The sequence below is a fragment of the Tripterygium wilfordii genome, chromosome 18, assembly GCF_013401445.1.
Source record: "Tripterygium wilfordii isolate XIE 37 chromosome 18, ASM1340144v1, whole genome shotgun sequence".
NCBI lineage: Eukaryota > Viridiplantae > Streptophyta > Magnoliopsida > Celastrales > Celastraceae > Tripterygium > Tripterygium wilfordii.
Genome location: NC_052249.1, coordinates 2,924,919 through 2,945,137, shown reverse-complemented (window position 1 = coordinate 2,945,137; position 20,219 = coordinate 2,924,919). Strand labels below are relative to the sequence as shown.

Sequence of the window (20,219 nt, the reverse complement as noted above, 5' to 3'; positions counted from 1 at the left end):
CAGAACCCATTTTTGCTTCTCCAGACTCAATTCCACCCCTCCTATCCATGTGATTCGATTTTGAAGAGAAGAATTATTTTTTAATTTAGAATCTAATTCTACAACCAGTGGTGCTCGATTCTTCTAGATTTGGCTTTCTTCTATCTACCATTGTCACTTGCCTTTTTCATTTTTTTACAAATTTTCATTTCTGAGATATATTGGACATAGATTTTGTAATTCTGTTGGAGATTTGTTATCGATTATCTACTTAGAATTTCATGAGGATACCAATTTATCCAAGAAAACCCAACTGAGTTTTGACAGAGAGTTGGGAAAAGATCTTGTTTAGGTTTCAAAACTTTGTGATGGCTGGTGCGTAAGATCATTAGAGCTCAGATTCCCGTCGAGGGATGGGTCAGATATTGGTCCGGTGAGGCACTTGTTGCTGGAGGTAGAAATTGGGCCAATGGGTCATTCAGGAGATAAGGAATTTTGTTGGGATTAATGGGGGGTTAGAATAGAGTTTGAGGTTTGGGTTTTAGTACGAAGCAGAAGAGGCTAAGGAGAAAACAAATTTTGTATTTTAATGATAGTTTTATTATTTATAAACTAAACATGTTTTCCTATGTTATATTTTAGAAATCGTCAGCATTCACAAAAATAGGAAATGGAAAATAGAAACTGAAACTGAAAACAAGAAAATGTAAAACAAACTAAACGGACCCGAATCTCTAATAGAACTTGCATGTGGTGTTGTTGGGTTATCAATACGTGGTTTTTAGTGAGAGTTTGTGCACTGATAAGTTTGTATTTGTAGGTATCATAGAGACAGAATCATGAGAACAAGCGTGGAAGCAGTCATGCTGGTGAGTCTTACTGCCCTGTTTTTTAATTTCTTTTAAAAAGAACATTTGATTGAATAGTTGCTTATCTTTCTTCTTTTTTCAGGTGGAAGAGCATAGACACCCCCACCTTCTTTTTCTGAGGTTTCAAGACGGTTCCGCAAGACTACCAGGAGGTCGCTTGAGGCCCGGAGAAAATGGTTTGAAAATTTATCTAATTTAATCTTTCTACCCCAATCTCTCTATGTGTTCATCTGTTCTTGTCCCCAATTTCTATGTTTACGTTGCCTCTTGGAGAATGGATTTAGGGACTTTGTTCTTAAGATTGAATCCACTAATATAGCTCAGGCTATAGAGGGAGATGATTACCTTGACTCTACAATGGGTCACCTTGTTGGAGAAGTTAAGAATCTTATGGCTGTTATGAATGTCACCCAATGCCAGCATGTTTATAGAGCTGGTAATGCTGTAGCTCATTCTCTTGCACGAATGGCTAAACATCTTGTTGGGAAAGTTTTTTGGTTGCACGGTTTCCCGTCGGAAATTGATTCCTTAGTTAAGAGGGATCAACTTGAGGACAAAAATCTTTGTTGGTTAATGATAATTTTCCTTTCTCAAAAGAGGAAAAATCTGTTCTTTGTCTGTTGCCGAGTTTGTGTAGTTATATACCTATCATAATGTTCGTCTTCCAATTTTTGCAGAAAAAGCTTGTCTAAAAAGAAAATTATGTAGTCAACTTGGGGTCAGTCCGACAGTTGATTGGCAGATTGGGGATTGCATGGGTGTTTGGTGGAGACCCAACTTTGAAAGAGAGATATACCCTTACTGTCCTCCCCATATTACAAAACCTAAGGTTTATTTTATTTTTCAGCAAAAATTATGCTTATCATTTTCTTTCACAACTCAATGAATGAAAATAATTTATTTAACTTGAAATTCTGTTTAAAAATCCAGGAGCAAAAAAAAATTTTTGTTGTTCAGTTGCCCGAACGACAGTGTTTTCATGTTCCAAGAAATATCACACTTGCGGCTGTTCCCCTATTTGATATCCATGACAATTCTGCGGTATGTGAAGTGCTTTCAAGTTATTTAAATTATCATTATTAACTGCAAATGATTATATATATATATTCTATTGTTCATTTCCTAACATATATCTTGGTTGCTACAGAAGTATGGAAGAATTATTGCCACAGTGCCAGTATTGCTATCCAGATTCAAAATCAACAAGGTATGTAACTGCCCATGCAATTTAAGTGAATTATGTTTTCCTCTTTCATTTTCTTTGCTAGATAAGATAAAATTGGTACCAAATGGTTCTCTCTCTTAAGGTGTTTGTTTTGCAGATAATATGATGCCACTTACCATCTAATTTTGGAGAAGGAACGAAGACTGAACAGATTTTGTTTTTTTTGTTCTTTTCATCTCTGCACAGAAAGCAGCAATAGATACAAAGAGTCGTATGTGAACTTTTCTGGAGTTGGTCTGAGCTTTTTTTGGTGTTTTTATCATTTTTAGTCACTTTGTAATCTGCATAGTAGTAATTTTTGTGCATATTGAGTCCTCACATTACAGCGAGAGCGCTAAACAAAGTTCATAACCATTGTAATAATGCACACATTTCAAGATGCCTCCGAAGCAGTCTGCTACGAAATCTTGGATGGTCGGCATTGACAATGCTGTATGGAAGGAGAAGGGATAACAGATGGTAGCCAGTCATAGTCAGTAAAAGGGCCTGTTAACACCATGAAACTTTCTCCAGTGCCTACTTCTATTCAAGATTTTCTGCTTAAAACATGGCTAAGTGTCAACAATCTTCTCTGCTTCAGATTCGCGAGAGCTTTCCGGAGACGAAGATCGTTGGTTCATCACTTCATCATCTACACTTATAGCTGACCAAATGCAATAGAAGCCTTATATGAGGAGTTGCAGATCTCTGCATGTTTTCAGGGGGGATTTACTAATATTATCAACTACAGATGACGCAATACATAATGGAAGACTAGTTTGTGCACCGTGTATTTATCAACAAAACCTTGAACTAAAACTACACTAGAAATTGAATCATCATACTTAAAAATTAAAAAAAAAATCAAATAGATAAATAAACTAACCAAATTAACAAATTCCTGTCATAGGTTAATGAATAACCAACTATTTGCAACTTAACAGGTCGGTAATCCTCCCTTATTTGCTACTATGCCTCTAGGAATTGCAATAAAGTATCTCATCAAATGGCTAGAAATTCCAAAAGCTGAGGTGTTCTTCGAGTTTGGCTTGTGGAGTATCCATATTGTGTCTCTGCCTCCATAGCAGAGGACTTTTCTCATTTACCAATTCAATGAAGTGCTCTTGTTTCTATTAAAAAAAATAATTCCAGGATTCAGTGTCACAGATAGAACTTCAGGATTCAATGTCACAGATGGAACTCCAGCAGTTTACTACAACACCAACAGTTCACTCAACAGGCACATATAAGAATAACAAGCATGACAAGAATAAAAGCTGGAACTTGATGTTCAAACCAGTAAACAAACTCAATCCTATATATGTACAGAAGAAATCAAATATACAACCCAGCAAAAGAAGTTAAAACTCATGCATAAACCACCAAAACACCAACTACTTAGTTCGGGTCATAAAGCCTGCATCACATTAAAGCCAGAGCTTTGAACAAAACTCATAACCATTGCAATGCAGACATAATATATATTGCCTATTTAAAGATACCTCCAAAGTAATCCGCTGGAAGCCCTCGACGCAATCATGTTGCAGGAGTGGGATGCAAAATAATTTCGTGACCTGTGCGCCGCAATTTCTGTCTCCTTCGAAATCTACGACCGTGTTCACAATGCTCAACAGGGATGGGCATCGACCGCCTTCTCTTCTGTCTCTGCTTCCTATTCACCCATAAGGTAGCAAATATCTCTTTCCATGGGAACAAAACCTGCATTCCTATGCAGACTCCAAATTCTTCCATAGATTTTTTCTTCCATAAATCATTGTATGAGGACAGAGAGTGCATCTCTGAACATACACACCCCATTCTGGCTATATCAACTCCAGGAAGGAGGTCCAAAATCTTCAACTTTAGCTCAGTCGGGAGGCGCATCAAGCATGCTGGAAGAGTCAAACCATTCTTATCACAGAGTTGTATCAACAATGGCAATGCAAGCCCATCCTTGACAATCTTCCAGAAATCAAGTACTTCTTTTTCAAGATAGGAACTAGTGGATTTATCATTCTTACCAGGGTATGCCCACACCAAATCCATAGTGCGCAGAAATCTGCGTACATTCAAACACACACGATAGACCAACCCTGATCCACCAGACCCATAAACATTCATAAAATGCCCCAATCTCTGGAACTTTAATTCAACAGATTCAGTCATGCTATTTTTAGACTTATCATCCAAAAGTTCAGGTAAAATGTAGCCAAGAGATATAGTAAAAGCATTTGAAGGCCACTTATCTTCTGAGAGACGATGGACTTGCACGTCGGACATCAAATCAAACCCAACAAAACCAGCCTCCAGGAAAACAGCATGTACAGCAGCCACCAACATGTTATTATGATGACTATAATCACTTCCCAACTCCTCCCTCAACACCCTTCTCAAAAATAATAGCTCGTATAACCCCTTATCAGTACAATTCACATCCCCTCTGTCAATATCCATCCTTTCGGTATCAGAAATTCCCTGAATTCGCCAATTCTTAAAACAGAAGTTGGTCTCCTGTAATTGTGTCGCTGATAACAATAACTGCAGATTGCCGCTTGCAAGGTAAAATTTTCTGCCCCTTGCAAGATAAAATTTTCATTAGGGTTGGATTTCAGAAGAATGGTTATTTACCCAGAAACATAAAAATCTTTCGCAGGTTCAAAATTGGCAAAATTATTGATGTTACCTCGGCGTGGTTGTGTTTTGGTGCTGCTGTTGTTGTACGAACGATCATGAACTAGAGAGCCCTTTCACCTTTCGCTAGCCGTCGTTGTGGAGATTAGTTCACTTTAAATAACGTCCCTTGTGATTTCCTCATCGTTATCGTATTAGGGTTACATTCAGATGCAGGGAGGTCATATGCTGGTAGAACTAGAAGGGATCAGGGAGACTACAATTACGGCTCAAGTAATCTAATTTTTTTTTAATAAAATAAAAAAATATGTTAGGAGAAAATAACATTATATTATTTGGATAAAAATAGGAAATAAATGATGTGGCATTTAATTTCAATCTTTAGATCAAGAATTTTGAACTTCTACAATTATTATTATTAAGAAACTGTAGAACCCAAATCCAACTAGAAGTAGAGTACGAGGGATCTGCAGTGTCTGTTGTAAACAGCCTTTCATCACACCATCCAATCTGTTTTTTAAAATTTAAAAACAATGTAGATCTCACACGGTTCAACATATCAGACGGTGATACTTGAAACTACTATACGGTAATCCCACTACAAGTACCCCGATTTGTTAGAAGTATCATTGATCGCAATTATGGTTCAAACAAATCATCTTTTTCTTTGTTTTATAAATATCTCTTTTTCCCTTTATTTGTTGAGATTTATTATGATCGTCTAAAAAAGAACTATCAAAATGCTCAAGAGTCTAATTTCGTTTTGGGACTAAGAAACTGGAGAGATTCTATGAATTAAACCATTTTCAAAAAATTGGTTAAGTATATTTTTTGTCATCGAAATATTGATCATTTTTCAATTCAGTCATCGAATATTCAAATGTTACAACTTAATAACCACAAGTTTGAATTTGTTTCAAACTGCTAGCTTGTTCAGATAGATTTTGAGATTTTCGATCCGTCAACGCGCTTATATATAAAGTCTTTGGTTTACTTTGATTGGATACCTGTTGTTGGGAAAATAGAGAAGCTGATAAAAAAAGAGAGAGAGAAGAAAAACACCATCTTATGAATTGTAATTTTGCTATTCTTGAATATGATTTGCTCGCGTGGCTTGGCACAACACCCATAGCCGTCGATATCCCTAATTTTTCTGTCTTAATTTTGGTTTACGTAGAACCTTAGCTTGCATGGATTAATCTCCACCTTTAATTTGCATGCACATTAGCAACCAACTTTCCAAGAATTTTCTTCTTTCAACCCCATATTAAGCACTCAAACCAACTATAAAAATGTCTTAACCTTTTGTTTCTCCCCAACCCATTCCCAATCTTCCTTGCAGGGACATCATCCTCTCCGAAAACGCTTTTGCAGGAAAGCTTTTTATATGCAGAAATGGTGAGGTCTGTGAGACTAAGGCATATGAGAAGCTGGGGTGGTGAGGTTGGAACACCACGAGCAGTGTCATCAAGTCATCACATGAATTCAATTGCGCCGACTCTTCTCATATCTCACCAGAAATCTTCGAGTTGTCCCAAGTTAGAGACCATTTTCGAGGAAGGTGGATATGAGAGCAATGAAGTTGTGGTTCCAAAGAGGGTGTTGTATCTTCTGCCTTTGCTATTGTCTTTGGTATTATATTTCTTGATATTCAAAGATTTGGCTTGACGTTCGAGGATCGCCATTGTATTGCGCATCATCCAAAGAATGTCAAGATTGGAATGGATATGGATCTGCTCATTGGTTAGAACCTTGAATTTATGGGAGCTGGAGTCCATGTCAACAGAGGGATTTTGGATATATTCCTTTGGGGAGATGTAATTTTTGTACATTATACTGCAATAATTTCAATGGATTAGTCTTCCATTCTTTCTCATTTTATGTTCTTGCTTTAAATTCTTTGGTTTCTCCACACTCTCTCATCTTTTCGAAAGCCAAACAAGGAGTCCCTTCTACTCTTGCACACCATGATGTACAGAACTATCAAAACACAAAACCCTCAAATGCGAATTGAAGTTTTAAATCTAACTCAAACCGAAAAGCAAAAACAATTTGAAAATGCAGCTCACAAGGAGGTTGGCCTTTTATTCTCCTAAGAGGTCACCCTTTCGGGTTAGAAGATGCTCGTTGGATAGGATCCAATCCGCCGATAAAGAAATCACCTTATGCACAAACAAAATCCATTTCCAGTATTGAATACTCATCATCATGACATGTCACATCGATTGCCTTGCTTGCTTCCCCCATCTCGTCCTTATCATTTCTCTTAACTTCGACCTTGGTCTTGACCTCACGTCGGACCAATCACCGCTCGTGCCTTAGGCCTTGCGCCTATCACATTGAGCATCTATGTCCCACTTTGGAACTTGAACTTGTCTTATCTTGGGCGTCAAGCCGTATTATCTCGGACATTCCCGTCATGGTCTAGTAAGCATTCAGCCCTTCTAGCTATCTTATGTACCTTGAGAATGCCTCGAGACCTACACCCATCCCATCTTTGAGTATGGGTCCCCCTTCTTTTAGTATCCTACTTTACGTACCAACTAAATCATGATAAACTTTCTAACCTGACACACGCCTCCAACAAATCACCTTTTCACACAACATGCCTTCAAATGGCATTGACGTCATTTATTCTTACTTCACATAAACTATAAATAGCTTGCCTCCTTCCTACAATAGATAAGTCCATTACCTTGGCAAAATACCCAAGCTCTTGTTATCAAGACCCACATTGAAACAAACTTGATCAACGCCTTCCTCATCGGACCTTCGATCCCGAAACACTATCTTTTGCCAAGCCTTCTGCCATGCTCAGATACCCATACATGCATTCATATGCACATTTCATGTCTTTCTATCTTACTGACTTGACCGTCGAAGCCTCTTTGGCCGGCACCCCCTGGAGTTAAGAGATTTTCGATCATCTTTACTCACGTGTCTAGCAGGTTGCTGGTGGTCCGCCTTGACTTTTCTTCAATTGTAGTTCCAACACCTATACCAATGTGTAAATAGCTTAACATGGGCTATGGTGGAGGGGATAGAGTCTCCACATAAAATGATAAAATAAATAGGGGTGTCCATGGTTGATTTTTTAACATAAATTTAAAACCATCGGTTCGGTTTGACATGTTTTGGATAGTCCTAAATACAAGACATAGGAATTGGTAGAGTTTTCGGAAGGTAAACATGCGAAGGGGACAAGGGGGTGGTGTTCAAAAACGTTATAAATTTTCTATAAGCATATTCTTTTTATCATCAGTTTGATCAATTACATATTTATCTTTGTCCGTTGAGTTTTAGCAAATCACATAATGATACTAGACATAAAAGAAAAGGAAAAAAAAAAATACAGTACCGACTTTCAGATTTTTTCTCTCAAAAACTCAAAAGAACTCAAGGGTAGAAAAGAAATAAAAGTGAAATAATGGACACTTCAACGAAATTTGAACAAATCAAGAGGCCGAGAAGCAAAATTCTAATTAACAAAGTGAAGCCCTAGGCCTCCGCTTCGAACAAAAACACAGCCCCGAAACCCACCATGGAACAAAACTAAAACTCACTGTTGTTCCTTTATTTAGCGCTCTTCAGAAGAGAAAGAAGAAGAAGGAGAGACTCTTCTCTCAGGAAAAAATCGCTCGATTTATCTCATATTCAAACGATTTTCATTTTTCCATTCCAGATCCTCCATTTTTCGGCCCTCTTCAGCGACGAAGGAAACCTAGCTTGCGCAAAACGGCCCTTTAGATAATTGAAAATGAAAAATCCCTCTCAATCACCCTTGATTTTCGCTATTATTTTCGACTCCGCCCCTTCTTTGTGACCTAGATTTTCATTTTCTCTTGTGTGTAGTTCTTTTTGGTTCTTGGTGTAAATCGTAGTTCGGTAGAGCTTGGTTCTTTTCTTGGGGTTTAAATCGGAGGTGATGAACAACAACAATAGAGGGAGGTATCCGCCCGGCATCGGCGTTGGGCGTGGTGGAGTGAATACGAACCCTAACTTCCAGTCGAGGACCCCGCCGCAGCAACAACAGTACGTGCAGAGAAATTTCCTGAATAATCACCAGCAATTTCAGCAGCAGCAACAACAGTACCATCATAATCAACAGCAGCACCATCATAGCCAACAGCAGCTGCAACAACAACAGCAACAACAGTGGTTGAGGAGGGGCAACATACGTGGGGCGGATTCCGTGGATGAGGTCGAAAAGTCTGTGCATTCTGAGGCGGTTGACCCGAGGTGAGTGTATGTGTCAATATTGTAGGATTATGTATCTGTGTTAACATTTTGGACGTTTTTGTGCGTATTTTTAATCTACTGGGAGCAAGGTTGTGTTTGAAATTAGAAATTGTTGAGAGTGGGTGAATTGGCATTTAATATTGTAGTGTTAATGTATTATGCCGAGTACTAATATATGCATTGGCAATATAGAATGCAAACCTGGAATTTTGGGTTTTACATGAGAGCTTGTTAGTGTGTATTTTGATCTGGCATTTGGTAAGATGCGTAGGCCTTCTTTAGTGGGGAAAAAAAGAAAAAGAAAGGGTGGTCATCATTTGGATAGTCTTCTATGTAAACTATGCTGTTTATTTCTTAGAGTGAAATTTTGAGAGTGGACTTTTCCCACCTGAATTTCTTGTATGATTCTGGCATTGATGAATTAGGTTGTCTTCCTTGATGCTAGGGTCTTTTGATTTCCCTCTTGTTGAAGTTATGTTATGTAACTTCAGGGATTTTGGCAACTATTATGGCTATAAAACGATATTAAATTGAAGAATCTAGATTGTGACGTTTTTCAATGACAATGTTGGTTTGTCTCTGCTTACTTGCTGCTTAGTTACTTTATGAACATAACTTTATTAATCTTTTCATTCATGAATGTGTTTCAATTATAGCACATAGTTTGAAAGTTAAACTGAATTAACCATGTTCTTCTCTCCTGATCTTTCTTTAGCTCACAAGATTGGAAGGCAAGGTTGAAGATACCACCAGCTGATACACGATACAAAACAGAGGTATCCCTTTCAATGATAGTCTTGCATGCTGGGCTGTTATTTAAGGTTTCTTTCAGGTGTTGCAACTTCTTCACAGTGGGTTTTTACCTTGAATTTTATACTTTCCTTCTTTTTCTTGCATTTATTTAGTATTGGAGAGTCTGGGGTGGAGTTGTGCTCTTCTACTGTAACAGTGCTTGGAAGTCTTCTTTATCAATTGGGCAGGATGGTAGTCATCATGCTTTTTGAGTGTCTGGAGCAGCTCCTGGATGGATCATATCTGGGATCTGTAATAACTAATAACCTTCTTTAATTTTTTCTGCTAAAATCCAGTTGTGAAGATTTTATTATGATCATATCTTATCCAATCTGATAGATCTCATGCGATAGCTTTCATTTTCGTTATAAGATGATCTTATCTTGTGTATCTTCTGCTAGATGTCATTTTTTGCACACCCTTTTTGAAAATTTTATTTAGTTACTAACATTAGCTTCATACAAAAACTTGTCTAGTTATGTGTATGGTTTTAATTTTTGACGAGACTGTAGATAGCAGCTTCTTTTTTTCTTTCAAAAGAAAAAAATACGCAATGAGGTTAATTTCATTCAGCTTATGTTGTTTTTTTGAAAAAAATTGTTACAATTTTCTTTTGTGTTTTATAAGATATATTATCCCCAGTTGAACTGCAGTTAAGCTTTCATTTGACATGAACTCTATGTTTTTCTGCTCCAACTTTACCTTATTATTCAATTGGCTATCTGAATAAGAGTAGGCACTCCAAATTTTTTTTTGCACATATATTGCAATTCCTTCTTTTTGGACCGTGAATTTTTCTGACATGAAATAAGAATCAATGAAAATCTGTAGTAACCATCATAATTTCATGCCATTCTAAGGTGTGAGGTTGTTTGGTTGGAGCAGTTTGAAGCCCTTTTCTCGGCAGATAATTATTTCTTTGTAAATAGTCTGATAGTTTTATGACAAATCATATTGAGTGTTACTTTTATTTGCTTCAATCGTGTGTTTTGATTGCTTTGACAAATTTTCCGTTGTAATTTTTATAGGAATCTGACATACTTCTCTCTCAGGATGTGACAGCAACCAAAGGAAATGAATTCGAGGACTATTTTTTGAAGCGTGAGCTGCTAATGGGAATATATGAGAAGGGTTTTGAAAGGCCTTCCCCAATTCAAGAAGAAAGTATTCCAATTGCTCTTACTGGTAGTGATATACTTGCGAGAGCCAAAAATGGTACAGGGAAAACTGCAGCATTTTGCATTCCTGCCTTGGAAAAAATTGACCAAGAAAACAATGTTATTCAAGGTTTGATCTTCAACTCACCCTAGCATTACCTTTGTTGACTTTTAATGTTATGTTGATGCACAATGTCACATTGTGTGACTACTACTTTTGATTGAAGTGTTTCAAGTTCCTTGTCTTTTTTCTACCTCCTCTCTTTTCCCTTTGTGGTAGATAGGGGTGCACTGAGCTGTATACTTGGCACTGTTCATTTTGGCTCATGTTCTAGTTAACTAAGCTTGTGAACTTAAATCTCAGCCTGCTTAGGCTGCCAAATCAATTCTACATGTTGAGCTTGCATTATCCCTGAAGCATTTCAGGTTTCTTCTTTGACAATGTGGTGGACACATACTTCAAAAAAGAAGAATCAAAATATGACCACCACCTGTTTCTTGTGCCATGGACTGCCCGTTTATTGCATTGTTGGGCCTTTGGATTGTCCAGTCCACAAATGAGAGGGGGAGTGTTAAGAGATAAATGTCCCACATCATCTAGTTTGAGGGAATTGTTTGTGCATATATGTGTACACTCTCTTCTATCTAATAGGTCCTTTTAGGGAGAGTGTATGGGCCACTTATAAGCAAAATTTAACAGTCCCTTCTTTAGAGGCGTGAATTGAATCATCGTTAAGCATCCCTTGATAGTCTCAGCATTGTGTTTATATAGGCAATTCAGTAATATCTTAGACTAAAATGCAAGGAGCTTTTAAAATAATTAAACCACTAATTGGTATAATCTTAAAATGAAATTATAATTCCCAATTCCCAAATCCAATATCTAAGATAAGAAAACACCTAAAATGCTTTAGGGATTAGGTTTTATGAAGTACATGATAATGGAAGCAGAAACTTCATCGGGTATGATTGTCATGCTACTGTGACCTTTTTTAAGATAGCTAAATCTTAGAAGATTAATGCAAGTGATTTGATGCAAACCTCTGACTCTGACCAATATAGTGTGTACTCACTGATTTAATCTTTTGAAAATTTTGGGTTGCAAATTGAACATCCCATTATTTTACCTTTTTATCTTTAATTTGCACCACTGGTTAAAAGTTTTGCAAAGGATGTAATGTTGCTGTTTTGTTTTTTTTTTGTTTTTGTTTTTATAAGTTGAATGCATTCATTTTATGCAGTTGTCATTCTGGTTCCCACACGAGAGCTGGCTCTTCAGACATCACAAGTTTGCAAGGAGCTTGGAAAGAATATGAAAATTCAAGTAATGGTTACCACCGGTGGTACCAGTCTGAAGGATGATATTATGCGTTTATATCAACCGGTACATTTACTAGTTGGGACTCCTGGAAGAATACTAGATCTCGCAAAAAAGGGCATTTGTATTTTGAAAGATTGTTCAGTGCTTGTTATGGATGAGGTAAATTTCCTACTTCAGTGTTTTGTTGATTTATTTTCTGAGTTGCGAACTACTAACTAATGTACATTGAGGGAATAGAGGTTTTATGATAATCTTATTTTGTTGTTTCTGAGTATATCATGTAGGAGAATTTGACTTGTCCATCTGCAATCCAGTTCCTTCAAACTACAATTATCTTAATTCAGTTTCTTCTGCTGATATTTTTGGTGTTCCAATTGTCAATTAGAGTTTCTAAGATATTTCATAAGTTATATTTTACAATAAACTGTTACATTTTGAGGGGAAGTACTGGTTTTGTATGTTTTACTTTTTAAAAAAAAAAAAAACTATTTGGTTGAGATTTATAAACATTTTTGGCTGCTTAATATATTATTTACTTTGTGGTGCGATGAATTAGTTCCAGGTGATTAACTTTTTCAAACATCTTTCTCTTGAAAATAAAAGGAAAATTGTAGTGTTAATAGATTAATTAATATCTCTTTTCTTTGTAAAATCACTATCACCCTCATGTTTCTTCAGGAAATACAGAAGCAAGAGCCACATGAATCTGATGCCTTTTTTGCATTTGTTTCTTCAGGCTGATAAGCTTTTGTCTCCAGAGTTTCAACCATCAATAGAGCAGCTGATTCGATTTCTTCCTGCTAGTCGTCAAATTTTAATGTTTTCGGCCACATTTCCTGTTAATGTCAAGGACTTTAAAGATAGATATCTTCAGAAGCCTTATGTTATTAATCTTATGGATGAGCTTACTCTCAAGGGTATCACCCAGTTCTATGCTTTTGTGGAAGAAAGACAGAAAGTGCACTGCCTAAACACTCTTTTTTCAAAGGTGTGGTCTTGGGTCTTGTTATATAGCTGATGCATACCCCTTTCTTTTAGAGTTCCACATATATAACTTTCTAATTATTTTTACCCGCAGCTGCAAATAAACCAATCAATCATTTTCTGTAACTCAGTAAATCGGGTAGAATTGTTGGCTAAGAAGATTACAGAACTTGGCTACTCTTGTTTCTATATTCATGCAAAGATGCTCCAAGACCATCGCAACAGAGTATTTCACGACTTCCGCAATGGTGCTTGCAGAAACCTAGTCTGTACTGGTATGCATTTGTGCCGTTTGTTTCTCATTTTAATTGGATTTGGTAATTATGCGAGCCCATTCCCTATAATAGCCTAACTTTTCAGAAGCCTAATTTTATATCCTTTTCCGTCCCTTCATGTGGAGGCATTTGAAGTATTGAGACTTTCAAATCCTAATTGTGGGTTTCTCATGAAGCTTATGATATATTTAGATGGTCTCCTTTCAATTATCATGCAAGTTGTTGATGCATCAATTTTCATCATATTACATGTGGTTTGAACTAAGTCAAATAATTTTATAACATGTGGTTTGATGGTATCTCCTGCTACATTGGAAGCTGTGATGAAATATCATTGCTACATCAAATAATTGTTGATATGTTGGATATCATTTTAATGCTCTTGCTCATTCTCACTGCAGATCTATTTACCAGGGGGATAGACATCCAAGCGGTGAATGTCGTGATTAACTTTGATTTTCCAAAGAACTCAGAAACATACCTGCATAGGGTCTCTTCTCACTGTCTTTGATTTTCCATTTTGTTTTCTGATTGTGTCGCCTTTCTGTTCTCCTTATGAATATTATCATATGCAGGTTGGTCGTTCTGGAAGGTTTGGACACCTTGGGTTGGCTGTGAATTTGATCACCTATGAGGACCGCTTTAACTTGTATGTATTTTCTTCCTTTGTCTTTCTTTTGCTTCTAAAATTGGAAAGCCAATTTAATGGTGGACTTCCCCATTCAAACAGGTACAGGATCGAGCAAGAGCTTGGTACTGAAATTAAACAAATTCCTCCACATATTGATCAGGCAATTTATTGCCGTTAATTTGTGGTGGATGTTCGCCATTTACTCAACTATGGTGAATACCAATGGTGAGCTCAAATGGACATCCTACTTATGAGTTACAGATTCTTATTTTTATTGTTTAATGCATGGGAAAGGTGTTTATTGATTAATTATGATGTCTTATACATAAAGTGATTTTGTTCTCTCTCTTCCAGAATGCCATAATGTTCCTGCCCATAATCTATTATTCTCTGTTCTCTTGCTTGCTTGATTCATTATATGTTCCTGTGCTTACATGATGGTTCTTATGTTTTGGGGAAGAGAACAAAATGTCTACATTTAGATTTTGGCAGGAAAGATGATGCAAAAATATCAATTCACATGTTAGTTGTGAGGATGTGAATGATCATTGTGGTCCGTACATATGAAGGGGGAATCTTGACATTTTGCCTATTGGGAGAATGATCATCCTTTTTTTTTTAATTTTTTTTTTTAAATTTTACTGTTTTTATTGGAGTTATTGATTAGGATGCTATTTTAGACTTTAGTGGATTTGAAGCAATGATTGCATATGACAGTCCTTAATGGAGTTAAGATGAAGTTAAGCTCTCTGTTAGTGCTTACAATTCAATTAAAGAGTAATCTTAAAGCTTGTTTGAAGCTAATGTTCGCTGATATGAGAATCTGACTTGGAAGTCGTCAACTTTTAATTGCTTCTCTATTATTGTGCGGCAGTTGATTATGTATCATTTGCTTGTTTCTTAGGGTTGATGAAGCTGTCCATCGGCAAGTATTCTAGCTCACATCCAGGCAGCGAGACTAAGAATTAGTAGTTAAGAGGACTTTCTTGTTGGTGCTTTATGCATCTAACCCTGGAATGCTTTTTATTGGTTTATCGATTTTCATGGCCCTGAAATATTGACAGGATATGCGGAAAGTTAGAAGGGTTTATAAATCCCAGATAGGTGCTGGTCACTGTTTGGGGATGGTTTGATTTCCTTGGCCGTTGGTTTGGCATTACCGTTGTGATAACTGTTGATTGAAGGTTGTACTTCATGCAGAGTATCCTCTCTCCCTCTCTCACTGTGAGATGCTTTCGACTTTCTTCTCTTTGCTTCAGAAATAAAAGCGCTGAACTTTTGAGTGCTGTAATTTCTGTTCTTTCCCTTTTATTTTAGCATTTGATGAAACGCCGGTATGCTTTCCTTCAAGACGATATTGTTTTTTGTCCAGGATGGCACAAGTGTTTGATTTGCGTAGTTTTAGCAACTAGTAGTTTTTGGTTCATGACAATGAGACTTGAGACTTCTATTAGTGTGGTTTCCATGGCTTGTTGAGCTCCGTCTGCCATGTGACTCGGCGTCATTTCCTGCAACTGGTCGAGCAACTAATGCAATTGAAGGGGGTTGTAGTTAAGGCTCAAGTTGACGGATTCTACCTCATTATGAAGGGGGAGTAGAGCTGTTATATATCTTGTTCTCTAATTCTTTTTTATTGATCGTAGGAACGTTTCTATTTCTTATTCATCTCTTCTTCTTTTCTCCTGTTTCCTGTTTCATCTTTTAAAGAGAGACTGAATAGACCTGCTATTACTGACTTCCACATTTGTTAGACTACCATTTATGAGTTGCAAAAGGTAGTGCTAAATGGCCCAACAAATTTTATTCCAATTTCTCACAATCCTACATGGCATTCAAGATCAGCAGTCACATCACTCTTTTGTCTCTATATAATCGCTTATATTCTCTCTCTTTCTTCTCTTTTCTGTCTCTCTCCCTCCCACTCACGAAACACCACCACCACCATTGTAACTCTTTCGTTCAGCCATCGATCGGAGTTGTCGACCCTCCGATTGGAAGGGCCCGACCACCACCATCATTTTCTGACACTCCATACCACATTGCCGCCTGTATCGTCGGAAAAAAGCTCACAAATGACGAGATCACCATAGCACAAATAACATCGATCCGGCCACCTCTTGTGACATCTCTAACAACCGACCTCATATTTGGACTCCAAGCATTGATACACACCTTACCCATCCATTTCCCGACCAAATAGCTATCGGATTCCGATGACCTGAGCAAATTACATTGTTTCAAAAACAATGTAATTCGTCGATCCGAGCATTCAGCCACCTCCAACAACATCTCCGGCCACCTCTAGCAAAATTCCCAGCTACCTCAAACAACAATGTAATTTTGTTCTCCTTTTTTTGCATATTTGGAAGTTACACTGTTTTGAAAACAATGTAACAATGTGTTTACAACCATTTGAATGATTATGTTTTTAAAATAATGTATTTACCTTGTTATTCTTGTCTAGTTTGTGGATTATTTTTTTCTGCAGCTTATATTTGTTTATTGTGGAAATTACATTGTTTTGAAAACAACGTAATCGCAGGTATGTGTGAAAAAAACAATGTAATTGCATGTCTGTAGACAAATAAACAATGTAATTGCATTTCTTAACAGGAAAAAAAAAAACAATGTAATACCATTCTTTTCAATGTAATTTGTGAATATGAATGATTTACTTGTCTATTTGTGACTATTTGTGATTAAATGAGATGTTGTGAAATAATGGAAGTGTGGGAGAAAATGAAAGTGGAAAGTAAAAGTGGGAATGTTTGATTTTCAAATTTTAAACAAAAGAGAATGGAGAAAGAAGGAGAAAGTTTGATTCTCAAAAAAATTAACCATGTCAGCAAATATTCCATGTTAGCATGATTATGTGGCACTGCCACCTAGACTTGGGACAACTTGGGTTAAAAAAAGTTGGATTATTTAACATTTTCGGAGTTGCAAATCCTCACCACTCGACATACAGACGATCATTTATTGTTTTGACAAAAACAAAGCAGATCATGAACCGAATCGCACCATCCCCGTCCCCAATTTTAAGGAGACTCATCAAGTGATATTGTGATCTGCATCATTGAATGTATTGAGGGTGGTGCTGTTGTCAAATTCAATATATGATTGCGTTGGATGGTTGAGATTTGGTGGAATTAGTTGGACTAATTCCAGCCCCCTATCACTGTTGCTACTGGATCCTCCAAAGTTTCAAATCCCACAAATCCAAGCGGCTAGCTAGCCAGTACCCATTTTTTGTTTTCCTTTGTTTTCTCAACAACCAAACAGAGTTAGGTGATGCCGTGATGGTATTATGTGTGTCCCCACTCTTTCGCATGTCATTGTGCCATTACTGCTTTCTTTTCTCATAAATATGATCTCTGTCCTTGACACCTGTTAGTGATCGAAATGGAGTACAATGGCCTTCTTTGGAATCTGCCCGGTTGCGCGGGACTTGGCTGCCATCTCCTCTGCCTTGAGCAATTCTTCTCTGCGTCTGGCTTCAACTATCGCCTTTTTTTCTTCTGCCTCCTTGTGAATCAATGCTATTTTATTTTTCATTTTTTCTGCATAGTCTGCCTTTTTTCTTCTCTAATTCTTCCTGCAAATCCCCAAGTTTATTTAAATTGAATTAAAACTCCAGCCTATCTATATAAATTGACATCCATTAGTTTCTTAGTAGCGTTCATTCATTTGGTTCCTAAATTTGCTGCATGGTTCTTTTTCTGTGTTCCCCAATTTTCTTATTTTTCTTCTCAAGGAAGGTTGGAGAGACCATGCATGTATAGTTGTATACCGATAGATATATGTAAAGAACAAAACCACAGAGCGGCCATTACCTCTTTCTTTTTTAGTTTGGCTTCCCGAGCAGCTTTCTGGCTGTTTTTCCCATGCAGCCACAGCAGAGAGTTTTTTGCTGAGCCCTGTTTACAACAGTCAATTGTTTATATATGATGAAGATATAGATATATTCCAGCCCTGGTAAGGTTCTAAAAGGAATGAAGATGATTAGAGAAAGCTACTTGTTTTCGAATTTAGTCTTTTGGTTCTCTTCCCATGCCTTGATAAAGGACATCTTCTTCTCCTTCTCAACCTCCACAAGAGCAACATCTGAAAAACGTAATAATACGAGGAAATTTAATTGTTCAAGACATTGTGCATAAACTGAACGTCTTCATCATGCCCTACACATTATACTCAACTATAACCAGGATGAATGACTACAGTCACCAAATGAAAGTAGAAAAAGCCATAATTTATGATCTAATTAACAGAGAACAAAAATGTGAGAATCACTAATGAACAGAGAACAAAGGATCTCCTGAAGCAAGAATTACTCATAGACAGACAAACACATTATATATTCCACACGATGCATTAAGCTTACAGGACTATTGAGTTATGCAAAAATCTGAACCTAGGTTTATTCAAAGTTCCAGAGAAAAGTTGCAAAAAAAAGTAGAGATAACTATGCATGCAAAGTGAAAATATAGTCTATCATGAATTGTGCATTTAAATAAAAGTTTGTGAATACCAGCTTTCCTTGAATGTGAGTCTGAAAAGTTGCCAGTTATATTGCAGTAGTTTTTGTAACATGGGACTTAGGAGACACCAGCTTTGAACTTAAGGAGAGTCAAACAGTATGACTCTCAATTAGCATATGCATAAGCAAAGCATTTTGTTCAAGAACTGAGAAAATGGATGTACAAAAAGATTTGGAACTAAGTAATTAATCCTTAATGAAGACAGCCATCGATATGGCTTTTTCTTGTTTAACAGGTGCCCTTCAATTCACATAATATACACAAGGAAAATTAAGCATTTTTAAATATTGTCAGCTTTTACTTTGAAGACACAACCTTTAGCTCCCACAAACTATAATGATTGTGGCCGGAAAATAGATTTTTCTAAGGAATCCAAAGTTTTTAACAAACAATTATTTAAGAACTAAGATATAAGACTTAAAAACATGTTTTTTGTTAGTGTTCATTCGGTTATTCTGTGTGGGTTCGATGCCAAACCGAATAAACCCAACGCTTCTGGTCGTGAAAAAAACTTGTGAAACTATTAACTGGTGCAATCGGAATCATTCTTCCGGTTACATTGATTTGGTGGAGGCTTCCTCATATTACATAAAACTAATTAATTTTGAAAGGTTAGAATTAGTCAATGAGATGGTCGTTTCAACTTTGCGAATGAGGTATGTTGAGGACAGCAAAATCTGAAAAATGTAGTAAGAGATCTGATTTTATACAACATTCGTAGAAAAATCATTTCTATCTCATCACTTAATCTCGTGAGATTGTTGTTTTGAAAATCAGTAGAGAAAGATCTTAGACAAGAATTGGATACAAGACAAGTTTTTGATAGAGCAAGTGGTGAGTGGTGACCTTTCTTTGTAACTGAATCTCCGTTTTCTTGTAATACTTGGCTAGCAATATTACGTAGTTGTAGATAGTATTTCCATCAATAATACACGCAATATATAATGACATAAAACTAAATCTCAGTCGGATAATAATTGAGAAACAAGGAGCATGGTTGGCCTACTTTGTGGATTGACATCTAAGCATGAAATGGCCATATAGGGGTGACAAAACTCTGTTCGGTATGAATGGCTGAATTTGTCCGACTTGGATTAAACCTAGTTTGGACATAAGTTATATGTCTGAAATCTGGCTCTAAACACGAAAATCTTGCCCAATTTACTTGTTTGGACCCTCAGTCGGATTGGGTTATTGTCATTGTTACTTGTCCGAATTTAAACCAATCTGGGTTTGGTCAACTAAGTATTTTCTAAATCCAATCCGGGCTATGGTTCGGACATGTAAATATTTTGTAAAGACGTGCTGTTTGTTAGACTCGGAACCGACCCATAAATGTTTTTTTGCCACCCTTATGGCCATGTTCATGACGAGGTTCGGGCTCCGTTTAACATAATATTAAAAGAATTGGTGATATTATTACATTTTAGTTCTCTATACATGCAGGTCTTGCAACATAACCATGTTTACCAATTGCAAACATGTGGTCCACTGATAGAGTTGTGGGGTTACAATTTAAAGGTCATACTTGCAATTATTAAAACAACCTCTCTAAATATCATATGATGAAAGCTCATAATTCTACTAGTGAGCCACATG

The 20,219-nt window shown here is 36.8% G+C and overlaps 3 protein-coding genes across 5 annotated transcripts; 2 read left to right on the top strand and 1 right to left on the bottom strand.

The window, feature by feature from the left end:
- Positions 1 to 632: 632 nt before the first annotated feature.
- Positions 633 to 2,759, top strand: LOC119983517 (pre-mRNA cleavage factor Im 25 kDa subunit 2-like). Of its 2 annotated transcripts, XM_038827178.1 has the most exons (6): positions 633 to 848; positions 931 to 1,024; positions 1,526 to 1,677; positions 1,779 to 1,889; positions 1,996 to 2,055; positions 2,171 to 2,759. In XM_038827178.1, exons 1-6 carry the CDS (start codon positions 819 to 821, stop codon positions 2,177 to 2,179), a joined length of 456 nt encoding a protein of 151 aa, XP_038683106.1. In that variant the 5' UTR covers positions 633 to 818; the 3' UTR covers positions 2,180 to 2,759. The 2 variants fall into 2 exon arrangements, with proteins under 2 accessions (XP_038683106.1, XP_038683105.1); XM_038827177.1 differs by having other exon boundaries at positions 1,996 to 2,759.
- A 474-nt stretch (positions 2,760 to 3,233) lies between these two features.
- Positions 3,234 to 4,946, bottom strand: LOC119983516 (F-box protein SKIP22-like). Of its 2 annotated transcripts, none has more exons than XM_038827176.1 (2): positions 4,736 to 4,946; positions 3,234 to 4,627 (listed from the first exon to the last, which is right to left on the bottom strand). In XM_038827176.1, exon 2 carries the CDS (start codon positions 4,504 to 4,506, stop codon positions 3,589 to 3,591), a length of 918 nt encoding a protein of 305 aa, XP_038683104.1. In that variant the 5' UTR covers positions 4,507 to 4,627; positions 4,736 to 4,946; the 3' UTR covers positions 3,234 to 3,588. The 2 variants fall into 2 exon arrangements, with proteins under 2 accessions (XP_038683104.1, XP_038683103.1); XM_038827175.1 differs by having other exon boundaries at positions 3,234 to 4,621; positions 4,736 to 4,943.
- A 3,252-nt stretch (positions 4,947 to 8,198) lies between these two features.
- On the top strand, positions 8,199 to 15,745 carry LOC119984388 (DEAD-box ATP-dependent RNA helicase 8-like). Its single transcript, XM_038828301.1, has 10 exons — positions 8,199 to 8,922; positions 9,638 to 9,698; positions 10,767 to 11,001; positions 12,113 to 12,351; positions 12,929 to 13,180; positions 13,271 to 13,451; positions 13,853 to 13,941; positions 14,027 to 14,100; positions 14,182 to 14,307; positions 14,987 to 15,745. The coding sequence occupies exons 1-9, from the start codon at positions 8,609 to 8,611 to the stop codon at positions 14,258 to 14,260; spliced, it is 1,524 nt and encodes a 507-aa protein (XP_038684229.1). The 5' UTR covers positions 8,199 to 8,608; the 3' UTR covers positions 14,261 to 14,307; positions 14,987 to 15,745.
- Positions 15,746 to 20,219: the final 4,474 nt, after the last annotated feature.

Bases quoted from the DNA above. Each gene is read 5' to 3' on its own strand.
- LOC119983517 (XM_038827177.1), top strand. From the start codon at position 819: ATGAGAACAAGCGTGGAAGCAGTCATGCTG. The intron at 849-930 runs GTGAGTCTTACT...TTCTTTTTTCAG, and splicing joins GCGTGGAAGCAGTCATGCTG to GTGGAAGAGCATAGACACCC. The intron at 1,890-1,995 runs GTATGTGAAGTG...TGGTTGCTACAG, and splicing joins ATATCCATGACAATTCTGCG to AAGTATGGAAGAATTATTGC.
- LOC119983516 (XM_038827176.1), bottom strand. From the start codon at position 4,506: ATGGATATTGACAGAGGGGATGTGAATTGTACTGATAAGGGGTTATAC.
- LOC119984388 (XM_038828301.1), top strand. From the start codon at position 8,609: ATGAACAACAACAATAGAGGGAGGTATCCGCCCGGCATCGGCGTTGGG. The intron at 13,452-13,852 runs GTATGCATTTGT...TTCTCACTGCAG, and splicing joins CAGAAACCTAGTCTGTACTG to ATCTATTTACCAGGGGGATA. The intron at 14,101-14,181 runs GTATGTATTTTC...CCATTCAAACAG, and splicing joins TATGAGGACCGCTTTAACTT to GTACAGGATCGAGCAAGAGC.